This window comes from Ranitomeya imitator, chromosome 7 (genome assembly GCF_032444005.1).
Source record: "Ranitomeya imitator isolate aRanImi1 chromosome 7, aRanImi1.pri, whole genome shotgun sequence".
Lineage (NCBI taxonomy): Eukaryota > Metazoa > Chordata > Amphibia > Anura > Dendrobatidae > Ranitomeya > Ranitomeya imitator.
Window position 1 is genome coordinate 40464285 of NC_091288.1, and position 13939 is coordinate 40478223.

A 13939-nucleotide genomic window follows, 5' to 3' on the forward strand; every position below is an offset into this window, starting at 1 on the left:
CAACTTCTCCACTTTTAATCTGGTTTAAGGTGTGACTTTCATATTGCCCACACCTGTTGCTTGCTACTGGTGAGTTTGAACAAGCATCAAATGCCTGAAACAAAGTTGTTTACCCACAATTTTGTAGAGGTACCAACAATTTTATCCAGCCCAATTTTGGGGTTCTGTGTCCCATTTGCCTTTTTTTTATCTGTTTTTTGTTGTTGTTGTTTCAATACACCCAAAGGGAATAAATATGTGTATAACAAAACATATGCCATTTTAACTATTTTCTGGGAGAAATATTTCATTTTCTGTAACAATTTCAAGGGTGCTAACACTTTTAGCCATGACTGTACGTATATAGCCCATTCATTCTGCAAATACATGTCTCCTTTCATGATATCTCTGTTTGACTCTACTTGTGGCATAACCTTACCACATCCAGTTTCATCAGCATTGTCATCACAGTCATCGTCCCCATCGCAAAGCCAACTCTGGTGTATACAGCGACCACTTGGGCAAGTGAAATAATCTCCTTTACAGGTTGGGTAGCCTAGGTAAAAAAAATATAAGCATTTTGTTGTTATAAGACAAAAATGTCAGTAGGGGTTCAACTGTTGGGACAAGTTATCACCTTGTCACCTATCCACAGGATAATTGATTGAATGTTGAGGGTCCAACAGCTAGAACCTACATCCATCAGCTGAGCAGGAAATTGTTATCCCCAATGGGGCACTTTTATCCTTAGAATGGTGCAGCAGTGTGCAAACCCGACTTCACGTCTATTCATTCTATATTGGACTGCCGGTAAAGAGCAGCGCTTGGCAGCCCCATCGGGAATTAAAGAGGTTGTGTACTAGTAGGACAAACTTCTAATTCTGAATGTTTGCCTCTCCTTAAAATAAAAACACCTATACTCAGCTCCGGTGTAGACACTCCTATTCCCGCTGCTCGTGTGACAGAGCAAGATTATTTTGCACGAGTGTACCAGGAAATGCTCTGTTATGATAATCATGCATTCCTAATCAGGATGCTGATCACTGAATGAACGAGCAAAAAGCTTGTTCATCTAGTGAAATAATCTTTTGTAGAGATGGGTGAACCCGAACAGTAAATTTCGGAGTCCATACCGAGCACCTACCATTTGGGAACAGATCTCGAACACAGACTTCTTCAGGAAGTCCGTGCTACTGTTCAGGTTCGGAACCCCGAACATCGGGTGTTTCCCATGCTTTCATCTGTGTCATGAGAGCACAAGAAACATCAGCGGTTCTGATCAGCAGTAAGATCATTTTTATTTTTGTTTTTTTACAGGAGGCCAGAGCTTCAATGGAATGGGCACTAGGTGAGTATTATTGTTGTTTATTATTTTCAGTTTTTTTTACAGGGGACAAAGGCTTCAATAGAATGGACGTAAGGTGAGTATAACTTAGTTTTTTATTTTTAAATAAAAAAGTAAAACGGTGTGTATTTTTATTTCAAATAAAGGACTTTATTCTGGCTGTGTGTTTATTTCAAAACTTACTGTTGGGTTAGTCATCAAGAGGCGTCTTATAGACGTCTTCTAGATTTTCTGCAAAATCGTGATAAGAAACATGATGACAATATCTACTGCCTGGTACTTCCAGGGGCAAGAATATCCTTTAAGTTACAGATCTCATAAAAGTCTGAAGGGCTGAGCACATCCCACAATCAGCCCCCACATGAGCTCTTCAAGGGGGAGATATGTGGGTGTAAATTTGATCTAATAAAGATCGGAAATTGGGTTTTGTCCTTTGTCAGTACTTGGAAGGTACAGCTTGCTGTAGTTCTGCTCGTTTTCCTATAGAGTACCTCCCTTGGCTAAGCTATGAGCCTTTTTCGTGAAATCAGGTTAAGTAATTTTCTTTTGTTATTCCTTTTGGCTTTATGTAATTGTATACAGTGGGGCAAAAAAGTATTTAGTCAGTCAGCAATAGTGCAGGTTCCACCACTTAAAAAGATGAGAGGCGTCTGTAATTTACATCATAGGTAGACCTCAACTATGGGAGACAAACTGAGAAAAAAAAATCCAGAAAATCACATTGTCTGTTTTTTTAACAATTTATTTGCATATTATGGTGGAAAATAAGTATTTGGTCAGAAACAAACAATCAAGATTTCTGGCTCTCACAGACATGTAACTTCTTCTTTAAGAGTCTCCTCTTTCCTCCACTCATTACCTGTAGTAATGGCACCTGTTTAAACTTGTTATCAGTATAAAAAGACACCTGTGCACACCCTCAAACAGTCTGACTCCAAACTCCACTATGGTGAAGACCAAAGAGCTGTCAAAGGACACCAGAAACAAAATTGTAGCCCTGCACCAGGCTGGGAAGACTGAATCTGCAATAGCCAACCAGCTTGGAGTGAAGAAATCAACAGTGGGAGCAATAATTAGAAATGGAAGACATACAAGACCACTGATAATCTCCCTCGATCTGGGGCTCCACGCAAAATCCCACCCCGTGGGGTCAGAATGATCACAAGAACGGTGAGCAAAAATCCCAGAACCACGCGGGGGGACCTAGTGAATGAACTGCAGAGAGCTGGGACCAATGTAACAAGGCCTACCATAAGTAACACACTACGCCACCATGGACTCAGATCCTGCAGTGCCAGACGTGTCCCACTGCTTAAGCCAGTACATGTCCGGGCCCGTCTGAAGTTTGCTAGAGAGCATTTGGATGATCCAGAGGAGTTTTGGGAGAATGTCCTATGGTCTGATGAAACCAAACTGGAACTGTTTGGTAGAAACACAACTTGTCGTGTTTGGAGGAAAAAGAATACTGAGTTGCATCCATCAAACACCATACCTACTGTAAAGCATGGTGGTGGAAACATCATGCTTTGGGGCTGTTTCTCTGCAAAGGGGCCAGGACGACTGATCCGGGTACATGAAAGAATGAATGGGGCCATGTATCGTGAGATTTTGAGTGCAAACCTCCTTCCATCAGCAAGGGCATTGAAGATGAAACGTGGCTGGGTCTTTCAACATGACAATGATCCAAAGCACACCGCCAGGGCAACGAAGGAGTGGCTTCGTAAGAAGCATTTCAAGGTCCTGGAGTGGCCTAGCCAGTCTCCAGATCTCAACCCTATAGAAAACCTTTGGAGGGAGTTGAAAGTCCGTGTTGCCAAGCGAAAAGCCAAAAACATCACTGCTCTAGAGGAGATCTGCATGTAGGAATGGGCCAACATACCAACAACAGTGTGTGGCAACCTTGTGAAGACTTACAGAAAACGTTTGACCTCTGTCATTGCCAACAAAGGATATATTACAAAGTATGGAGATGAAATTTTGTTTCTGACCAAATACTTATTTTCCACCATAATATGCAAATAAATTGTTAAAAAAACAGACAATGTGATTTTCTGGATTTTTTTTTCTCAGTTTGTCTCCCATAGTTGAGGTCTACCTATGATGTAAATTACAGACGCCTCTCATCTTTTTAAGTGGTGGAACTTGCACTATTGCTGACTGACTAAATACTTTTTTGCCCCACTGTATATTGGATTGTTTTGCTCCCATTTTGTATGATCATGTATAGTGTTTATAGACATTGCCTATCTTTGTGGATTAAATATATAGCATTTAATAGCTCTGTTCCTTTTGCTCTGTATACCGCACCCTTGATGCCATACCCTACCTGTAACGGGTGTCCAAACTGCCTGTATAAACAATTGGTGGTGGCAGCTAGTAGCTCTTTTTGTTATTGTGGATCTGGCTGTGACCATAGCAGGGTGAATGTATATATATATATATATATATATATATATATACATATATATATATATATATATATATATATATATATATATAAAAGCCTCCGATCAGAGTAATGTCTCTACAGAGGTGCAACATTTTTATTGGGTCCCAGACAAGGAGAGTCAGTGGTTCTGTGAGTGCTGTCATGTCTGACTGTGCTGTACAAGGGCTTCAGAATGGAACAATAGCACATGTCTGCCAGCCCCAGACACTCTGGGAGTGATTAATGAGTCCAAGGGTTTGGTGAATCTGAAAAAAGCAGACTCCAAGCAACGTCTCCAGATAATAAGACAGAATTTTTAAAGACTTTAAGGTACAAAGAGTCTGCAAGGCAAGCTTACTCGCAGAGCAAATAAGTGATTCTGGTTGGACTCAGTTATATGGAAACGAGAAGGAATATCCTGAGCAGTGGACGTGCTCTAACTCTGTAATCCACGGTACTCGCTGGCAAACTTCCTTTGGCATGCGCTGATCTTGGGGGAAGGAAAGATGCCCCCCATCCCCACAGACGAAGATCAGAGCGCTAGAAGCCAAATATTAACAGTTGACGCAGATCTAGCACAGTTGCATATAAGATAATCTATATACCGCAGTCTTTTTTAGTTTGGTGGGGGAGATATAGATTATAGCTAAAGATTAACATTACTGCAATTCTTTTCATCGCTTCCGTCTCCGCAGTCATCATCGTGGTCACAGATGAAATCCCGAGGGACACAGTCACCGTTTGCACACTGAAATTGGTTGGTTAAACAACTTTGGGCTGAAAAGAAAAGACAAGAAACTGACAATGTAACTACATGAATGGACCATTACTATAAGGTGCATGTGCAGTGCATTGCCCCACGTCTTATTATCGCAAACTCAGGCTTCCATATCTCACCGTAGAAATGACACATCTAGGAGAGAGTTGCTAATATAAAGCAGGCGGTAAAAATATTTTATTTCTAATCATTCAATCACATGGTTGTGTTTTACGGATGTGCATTAAATGGTATTTTAAAGGGTAGTCCACTGCTTTAATAATAATGACTTTGTCTTAGGCCAGGGTCTCATGTGAGAGAATCGGGTCAATTATGCAAATCAGTTTAATCAGAGTGTGATCATAGTGTGATCAGATTCTCTCGGATGAGAAGATGGAGAAAAAAATGTTTACCCATCTTCTCCATTCTGTCATTTTCGGGAAATTGAACTGCACTCAGATGTCATCCAAGTGAAGTCCGGTGTTTTCCACGTGCTCATTGACTTGCACTAGATTACGAAGTTGAATCTTCTCTGATATTGTCCAATTGTGCAAAAACCACGGCAAACAGAATAAGGGGATTCACTTATACTAGACTGATCACAGCAAATGCCTGACTGGTTGCTGCGAGATACAACATAACTATTCATAGGTTTTACGATAGATAGATAGATAGATAGATAGATAGATAGATAGATAGAAAAAAAGAAAAGGAACAGCACAGTTTCTACTTATCTTCGGGTGCAAGGCCCCCAGGATAACAGTCCATATATCCAGGCTGATCAATACTTAGAAAAAACGAGGCAGCACTCCATCATTGCAGTGTTTAGACGTGCAGGATTTTAATCAACCCACTTGTCTGGGTTTAATCAGCCCAGACAAGTGGGCTGATTAAAATCCTGCACGTCTAAACACTGCAATGATGGAGTGCTGCCTCGTTTTTTCTAAGGATAGATAGATAGATAGATAGATAGATAGATAGATAGATAGATAGATAGATAGATAGATAGATAGATAGATAGATGAAGGATAGATACGTAGATAGATAGATAGATAGATAGATAGATAGATAGATAGATAGATAGAAAATAGATATCGGTTAGATAGATAGATAATAGTAGATAGAGAGGTAGATAGATAGATAGATAGATAAAGCAAAAAAAGAAAAGCAGCACAAAAAACATGAATAAGTGGACTTTATTGAGGCATGGCGTGGCGACGTTTGGGATGTAGTATCCTTTCTCGATAGATAGATAGATAGATAGATAGATAGATAGATAGATAGATAGATAGATAGATAGATAGATAGATAGATAGATATGAATAGATAAATAGATAATTGATAGCTAGATAGATAGATATGAATAGATAACAGATAGATAGATAGATAGATAGATAGATAGATAGATAGATAGATAGATAGATAGATATGAATAGATAGATAGATAGATAGATAGATAGATAGATAGATAGATAGATATGAATGAATGAATAGATAGATAGATAGATAGATAGATAGATAGATAGATAGATAGATAGATAGATAGATAGATAGATATAAATAGATAGATAGATAGATATGAATAGATAGATAGATAGATAGATATGAATAGATACATAGATAATAGATAGATAGATATGAATAGATAGATAGATAGATATGAATAGATAGATAGATAGATAGATAGATATGAATGAATGAATAGATAGATAGATAGATAGATAGATAGATAGATAGATAGATAGATAGATAGATAGATAGATAGATAGATATGAATGAATGAATAGATAGATAGATAGATAGATAGATAGATAGATAGATAGATAGATAAAGGATAGATGGATAGACAGATAGATAAATAGAAAGACATGTTGCAAACTATCTTTCCTCCTGAATATTTCATGATCAACTGTGATTGGTATTATTAAAACATGGAAGTGAATAGGAACCTAAGCAAGTCAGACACACAATAGTAGACCACCGAGTGCTGGGCAGCAGGGTGCATAAAAACCTCTGCAGACTCCATAACAGCAGAGTCTAAACATCCTCTGGTATTAATATGAGCACAAAACCGTGCCACCGCTGGGGGCTTCATGGCCGAGCAGCTGCACACAAGCCTTACATCACCAAGCACGATGCCAAGTGTCGGATGGAGTGGTGCAGAACCACCACTGGACTCTGGAGCAGTGGAAACGTGTTCTGCACCCTTCTCTTTCTGGCATCTGATGGATGAGTCTGGGTTTGATGCCTGACTGCCTTGTGCTGACTATAACGTTTGGTGGAATAGGGACAATGCTTTGGACTTGTTGTTCTGAGGTTAACCCCGGCCGCTCTGTTCGAATGAAGATACATTTTAATCCTTCATCATTTGGAGAATTGAAGCTTCCAACCTTGTGGGAACGGTTGCGGGAAGGTCCTTTTCTGTTCCCCGTGACTGTGCTCAGTGCACTAAGCAATGTCCATACAAACATGGTTGGGGAGTTTTGGTGGAACAACATGAGCCCGGACCTCAACCCCATTGAACACATTTTAGCATAAACTAGAACTGAGATTGTGATCCCGGCCGTCTCCTCCAACACCAGTGTCTGACCTCACAAATGTTTTTCTGAATTAACGGGCAAACAATCTCAGATACATACAAAGTCTTGTAGAAAACCTTCTCAGAAGAGTGGAAGACTGTATGGCTACAAAGAGATCAGCTGTAGATTAATGTCTATGGATTTAGAATGGGAAGTCATAAAAGTTCTTGTAACTGTAATGAGTAGGTGTCCCGATACTTTTGTCCAAAACAGATAGGGATAGTGTGGCCAGTAATGATATGTGATACCATACAATCTTTTTCAAATAATCTTTATTGACATTTTTAATAACTCAGAGGGGAAAGGGAAGAGTAGGGGACGAAAAAGGGGAGGGGGTATGAACAAGGGGGGTAGGAAAAGAAGAGGAAAAAGGGTGTAATAAGGCAAATGTGAAATACATTGAACAGGTAATCAAGCGTTCAGAACAATGCCATATACCTAATTGAGACATAATCAGGAAGTTGTAAACGAGTATCTAACAATTAAGATAATTAAATATACTCAGGAAAAATATTCTATAAAAAAAACATTTAAATTATGGAAAAATCTCTAACCAGCGGGACCATTTGGTAGAAAAATGTTTGAAGCCATCATTGATTATGGAGAACTTATGTACGTATGCTCTACGGAGGGCGATATTATCAATTATTTCTTGAACCGAGGGAGGTGTGGGATTTTTCCAATTAAACGTGATAGCATTCTTTGTTACTAAGAGAATATTTAACAATGATAGCCCTAAGAGAAGGGGAAAATCCGATAGAAAAATGTACACAGGAACCAAAGGTATAAAAAGATACAAATTTTATTAAAAAGAAAAACACAAAGACAAAAAATACCAACATATAGGCATTAAAAAGTGGGAAACCAAAATTTGGCATGGTACCCACCATGTTATTAAAAAAGGTATTAGGTTTGACCCCCAGAAGAAGGCTGTTCGCCGAAACGTGCGTAGGGGCAGGCGTTGGCACCCACCAGAGGTAACTATTTGCACATTATTATTGGAACTCTTCTTATGAGTGTTTCATGTTTAGAGACGTTTTTACTAGACTTAGGCCTGTCCCACACGTCCAGATAATTCCGGTACCAAAAAAATCAGTACCGGAGTTATCCGTGTCCGTGTGTCCGTGAGCTCACGTAGACCATCCGTGTGGCACACGGGCGGCACACGTGTGCCGCCCGTGTGCCGACTGGGTACCACACGGAGCATGCAGGAGACAGCGCTAGAGATAAGCACTGTCCCCTGCATCTCGTGCTGAAGCTGCCATTCATATCTTCCCTCCAGCAGCGTTCGCTGGAAAGAAGATATGAAAAATCCTTTTTTTTTGTTTTTTCGTGTTTTAAATAAAGATCCCTGTCCCCACCCCCCTCCAACCCCCTGTGCGCCCGCCTGCTGTTAATAAAATACTCACCTGGCTCCCACGCAGCATCCTCTCTGCACCACACCTTCTCCAGTATGAGCGGTCACATGGTGCCGCCCATTACATTCATGAATATGCGGATCACCCCTATGGGAGGTGGAGCCGCATACTCATGACTGTAATGGGCGGCACCACGTGACCGCTCATACTGGAGAAGCTGGCACTGAGAGGACGCTGCGAGGGAGCCGGGTGAGTATTTTATTAACAGTGGGCGGGCGCACAGGGGGTGAGATGGGGGTGGGAACAGGGATCTTTATTTAAAACACAAAAAAAAAAAAAAAAGGATTTTTCATATCTTCTTTCCAGCGAACGCTGCTGGAGAGAAGATATGAATGGCGGCTTCAGCACCACGTGGGGGGACAGCGCTTACTGTAGCGCTGTCTCCTGCACGGCAAACAGACTGCACACGGACAGCGTCCGTGTGCGGTACGTGTTTTACACGGACCCATTGACTTTAATGGGTCCGTGTAATCCGTGCGCTCCCACGAACACTGACATGTCTCCGTGTTTTGCACACGGACACACGGTCCGTGAAAACACACTGACATGTGCAGAGACACATTGATTTCAATGTGTCTACGTGAGTCAGTGTCTCCGGTACGTGAGGAAACTATCACCTCACGTACCGGAGCCACTGACGTGTGAAACAGGCTTTAGAGAGTAATCATGTGCAATACATTGGTTTGTTTGGTTTTTGTATAGTACCTCTTTTGATAACATGGTGGGTCCCTATGCCAAATTTTGGTTTCCCACTTTTTAATGCCTATATGTTGGTATTTTTTTGTCTTTGTGTTTTTCTTTTCAATAAAATTTGTATCTTTTTATACCTTTGGTTCTTGTGTACATTTTTCTATCGGATTTTCATGAGGTTTTTGTACTGAACCGTTATTAAGTTCATTGTTGGTTAAATAGGTTTTGGCATCCATTTAGTTTATTTAGTTTTTGTTTCATGTGTGGATACTCCTATTTTCTTGATTCAACTCTTTTGTTTTCCTAAGAGAAGGGGGTAGATGGTCTATGCCCACAGAAAGCAAGGCCAACTGTGGAGAAAGATCTCTTTTTTCCTTTGCCAGGATATCAATTATGTTAGATATTTTTTATCCACATTGGTTTTATCTTGGGGCAGTTGCACAACACATGGAGCAGATTGCCTCTTTGCCGCAGTTCCTCCAGCAGACTGGGGAATAAGGAAAGCCTTGCGGGGGTTAAGTACCAACGGGAAATTGTTTTGAAATATGATTCCTGTAGAGTCATGGAAATTGTAGAGGAATAGGCATAAGAGAGGGCTTTTTCCCATTCCTCTGTATGGAATGTGGTCTGAAGCTCATCCTCCCATTTCAGCATGAAAGGGGTCTTAACAAATTCTGTGTTGTGATTGAACCAGACCGTATATTTTTTGGAGTTGTATCTATAACTCCAAAAAATGTTATGGTCTGGGTTGCATATGAGATTGGTACCATACAATCTGATCACTTACTGCAGTTGGCCTCATCGGAAGCATCCCGGCAGTTGACGAGCCCATCGCATCTCTGACTTGTATTGAAGCAGGCTCCACTGGCACAGGAAAGCTGACTGCACACAGGGTATTCTGCAAGTGTAAAGTGACAGATCATACAAAGTGATCATACGACGAGAGCAATCATAGAAGAAGGACATCATGGTCGGAAGAAGAGAAGGAAGAAGGCAAAGAGGAAGACCAGCAACCCAAAGGTTTGATACAATCAAGATAATGGCGGAGAAGACCCTGGTGGACCTATCTAGGCTTGCACAAGATCAATCTTCCAATCATCAAGTCAACATGGCTCGAGATTGAGCCAAAGGCCATTAAATAAATAAATGAATAAATATCTTCTAGTTGAAGAGCTGATTGGGAATTTGTTGCGATCTCCTGGCAAAACTGGTAACATACAGAGCAGTTAAATAAAGAATAGCATTAAATAACTTTCATTTAGGTTCTTCTTTAAATGGAACCTGTCACCCCGAAAATCGCGGGTGAGGTAAGCCCACCGACATCAGGGGCTTATCTGCAGCATTCTGTAATGCTGTAGATAAGCCCCCGATGTTACCTGAAAAAGGAGGAAAAGACGTTATATTATACTCACCCAGGGGCGGTCCCGCTGCTGGTCAGGTCGGATGGGCGTCTCTGGTCCGCTCCGGCGCCTCCTATCTTCATTACAAGACGTCCTCTTCTGATCTTCAGCCACGGCTCCGGCGCAGGCGTACTTTGCTCTGCCCTGTTGAGGGCAGACAAATTACTGCAGTGCGCAGGCGCCGGGCCTCTCTGACCTTTCCGGCGCCTGCGCACTGCAGTAGTATCCTCTGCCCTCAAGAGGGCAAAGCAAAGTACGCCTGCGCCGGAGCCGTGGCTGAAGATCAGAAGAGGACGTCTTGTAATGAAGATAGGAGGCGCCGGAGCGGACCAGAGACGCCCATCCGACCTGACCAGCAGCGGGACCGCCCCTGGGTGAGTATAATATAACGTCTTTTTCTCCTTTTTCAGGTAACATCGGGGGCTTATCTACAGCACTACAGAATGCTGCAGATAAGCCCCTGATGCCGGTGGGCTTACCTCACCCGCGATTTTCGGGGTGACAGGTTCCCTTTAAAGAAGAGCTATCAATAGATTTCACAATTATTAAAAAATATCTCTTAGACCTGATGAGGCTGGTGTAATTACAGGTCAAAATGACTATGCAATGGCTGGTACATATTGACATTAAGATGAACATGTTAATGCAATGTACTGGACAGGTGAACTTTGAAAAAGGATTATACAGCCATCCTGATATGGATTTTCAAAGTATGTACACCAGCCTCAGCAGGTCTGATAGATCTATTTAATAATGGATGCAGTTTACATTCTGAAATCTGGTGACAGATATATTTTGCTGTTCTCATAAGTTAAAATGAGCAAGAAAACTTTTTAAAATTTCTGTCTGTGTTAAAGGGGTATTCCCACCTTGGTAAATGATGGCAACCTTTGAGAACCCTACCAATCCTTAAAATGAAGTGGCTGCAGCAGTCAATCAGCGCGGCTTCCCCGTCACAGGTTTTTTTTGTGTTTACAGCCGCCATGTGCAGAACAACTCCATTTAAGTGAATCAGTATGGATGCAGTTACCCGCATAGCCAGGACCAATGCACGTGGCAAATCTGTGAAGTGGTAGCAGCATTGCCACCGCTCATTCTCACGATCGGTGGGGGTCCATGAAGTCGGACCCCAAGACAACAATAAATGATTGCACATTCCAGGTAAGGAAACCCCATTAACTGTAACAATTTCTCATTCAGGACCTCCATCCATTAGCCAGTGCAGGGAATCTTTACAAGTCCATGCATTGCACGCACAATTCATTGATCCCAATAGATACCATGTGATGCTTCATTCATGGTCCTGCAGGTAAATTAATTACTTGCTGCCAGATTCCCCCAGCGATTACAGCTGATGATGGAGGTCCCAGCATCAGGACATATGCAATCAGCCTTTTTTTAGGAAAGCTTTTAAGAAGAAGGATTAAGTAATAGCACACAAGCCCTTAATATACACCATGGATTTTCAGAGGTACGAATGGAAGATTAGGTAAAATGATCCATGATTTAAGGGTCAAGGGTGAAAACATGATATTCAGCAACTAAACCACCACAGGCTACATTTAATCATGTAATTAACATTTCTGGATAGAGTGTATTTAGCTTTCATGAAAGAGATTTGCATCACAAAGTTCCCATTAGATCACGCATGTTGCCCATGCCTCCATATTACTGAGTCTTGCGGTGTGGAGAGTTATATTCTATATTTCCTAGGGGCAAAGACCTATGTAAATGCCCCATGTTACATTAGATAGCTGTCAGCGGAACAGATATCTCTCCTAACTCCCATTCCCAGGAACGCTCGGCCGAGCGCTCCTTTTGTTCTGTATGACAGCACCGTTGTCCAACTCCATGGGTAGAGACTTATCTCCTGGAGAACAAAAGGATCAGGAAATCCAGCAATACAGGCCCTTCTCTCCCCCCGATATAATCTTTTGGGGGAGAGTTAGGAGGTCTCCTATACATATTAGACCATTGGACGATCCAGCAGGGTTTGACCAACTTTAGTCTAATGTGCATAGATGCCTTGAATGGGTTGTCCGGCCTTGGGCTACAAGTGTGCAGTCACTCTTTTTGACTCCGGTGCCAGGAGCCGCGAATGACCACAAGTATGTGATTTGCATATATGAGGTCACATGCCGACTTGTTGTACATGGCCTCGCTCAATGCGAGTAAAAGCCAGAGAGACTAGTCGGTATGTGGCTGGAAGTGTGAGTTTGGGTCTAGAAACTTGTAGTCGGTTCAGACATCGCAGTTGGATGCATGAAAATTATTATTATTTTGTAAATTGGAAATTCCCCAAAATACAGTATTGTAATAATGGCATTTTCCAAATTATCACTTTTATTACTTTTTATGCAACAGGTATTAGAAAAACCGGGTGCATAAAAACTAATAATAGGGATAATTTGGAAAATATCATTATTGCAATATTCTAATTTTGGGAATTTTGCGATTTGCAAAATAATAATAATACCGGGTGCATGTAAACTAATAACAGTGATAATTTGGAATATACCATTATTGCAATAATCTAATTCTGGGAATTTGCGATTTCCAAAATAATAATAATAATGGGTGCATAAAACCTAATAATAGTGATAGTTTGGAAAATACCATTTTTACAATACTCAAATTTTAGGAATTTGCAATTACTAAAATAATAATAATAATAATAATAATAATACCGTGTGCATAAAAGCTAATAATAGTGATAATTTAGAAAATACAATAGTTACAATACTCTAGTTTTGGGCATTTGCAATTAGCAAAATAATAATAATACCGGGTGCATAAAAACTAATAACAGTGATAATTTGGAAAATGCAATAATTACAATACTCTAGTTTTGGGCATTTGCAATTAGCAAAATAATAATAATACCACGTGCATAAAAACAAATAACAGTGATAATTTGGAAAATACAATAATTACAATACTCTAGTTTGGGGCATTTGCAATTTGCAATTATAGAATAATGGGTGCATAAAAACTAATAATAGTGATAATTGGGAAAATTCCATTATTACAATACTATAGTTTTGGGAATTTGCAATTTGCAAAATAATAATATTGCCACCTATCCCGGCCCAGACATTCTTACCCCCTATAGATCAGTTTCTATACATTTTGCATTCCTCCTCTGTCATTGCAAACAGTGAAATGTAAGGAATGTTATTATCGCTCGGAGCCTCCAATGGTCATTTCCAATAAAACAGCAGCACACTGTTTGATGAATAAGACACTTCATCTGCTCTAATTAAATGGGCAATGGACAACATTGCTCAGATGTTTATCTGGGTCTGCATGGGTAGTTTTCCTTCCATCTAATCCCATTAGCCGC

The 13939-nt window shown here is 40.7% G+C and overlaps 1 protein-coding gene across 1 annotated transcript in view; it reads right to left on the bottom strand.

Moving 5' to 3' along the window:
- The window catches only part of LRP2 (LDL receptor related protein 2), a 240036-nt gene that overhangs the window by 152927 nt on the left and 73170 nt on the right, over window positions 1–13939 (bottom strand). Inside the window, exons 5-7 of the mRNA XM_069733090.1 lie at window positions 9984–10094; window positions 4416–4529; window positions 419–535 (exon numbers count right to left, since the gene is read on the bottom strand). Of these exons, the coding sequence (XP_069589191.1) occupies window positions 419–535; window positions 4416–4529; window positions 9984–10094 (342 nt within the window). The remainder of the gene's footprint in view (window positions 1–418; window positions 536–4415; window positions 4530–9983; window positions 10095–13939) is intronic.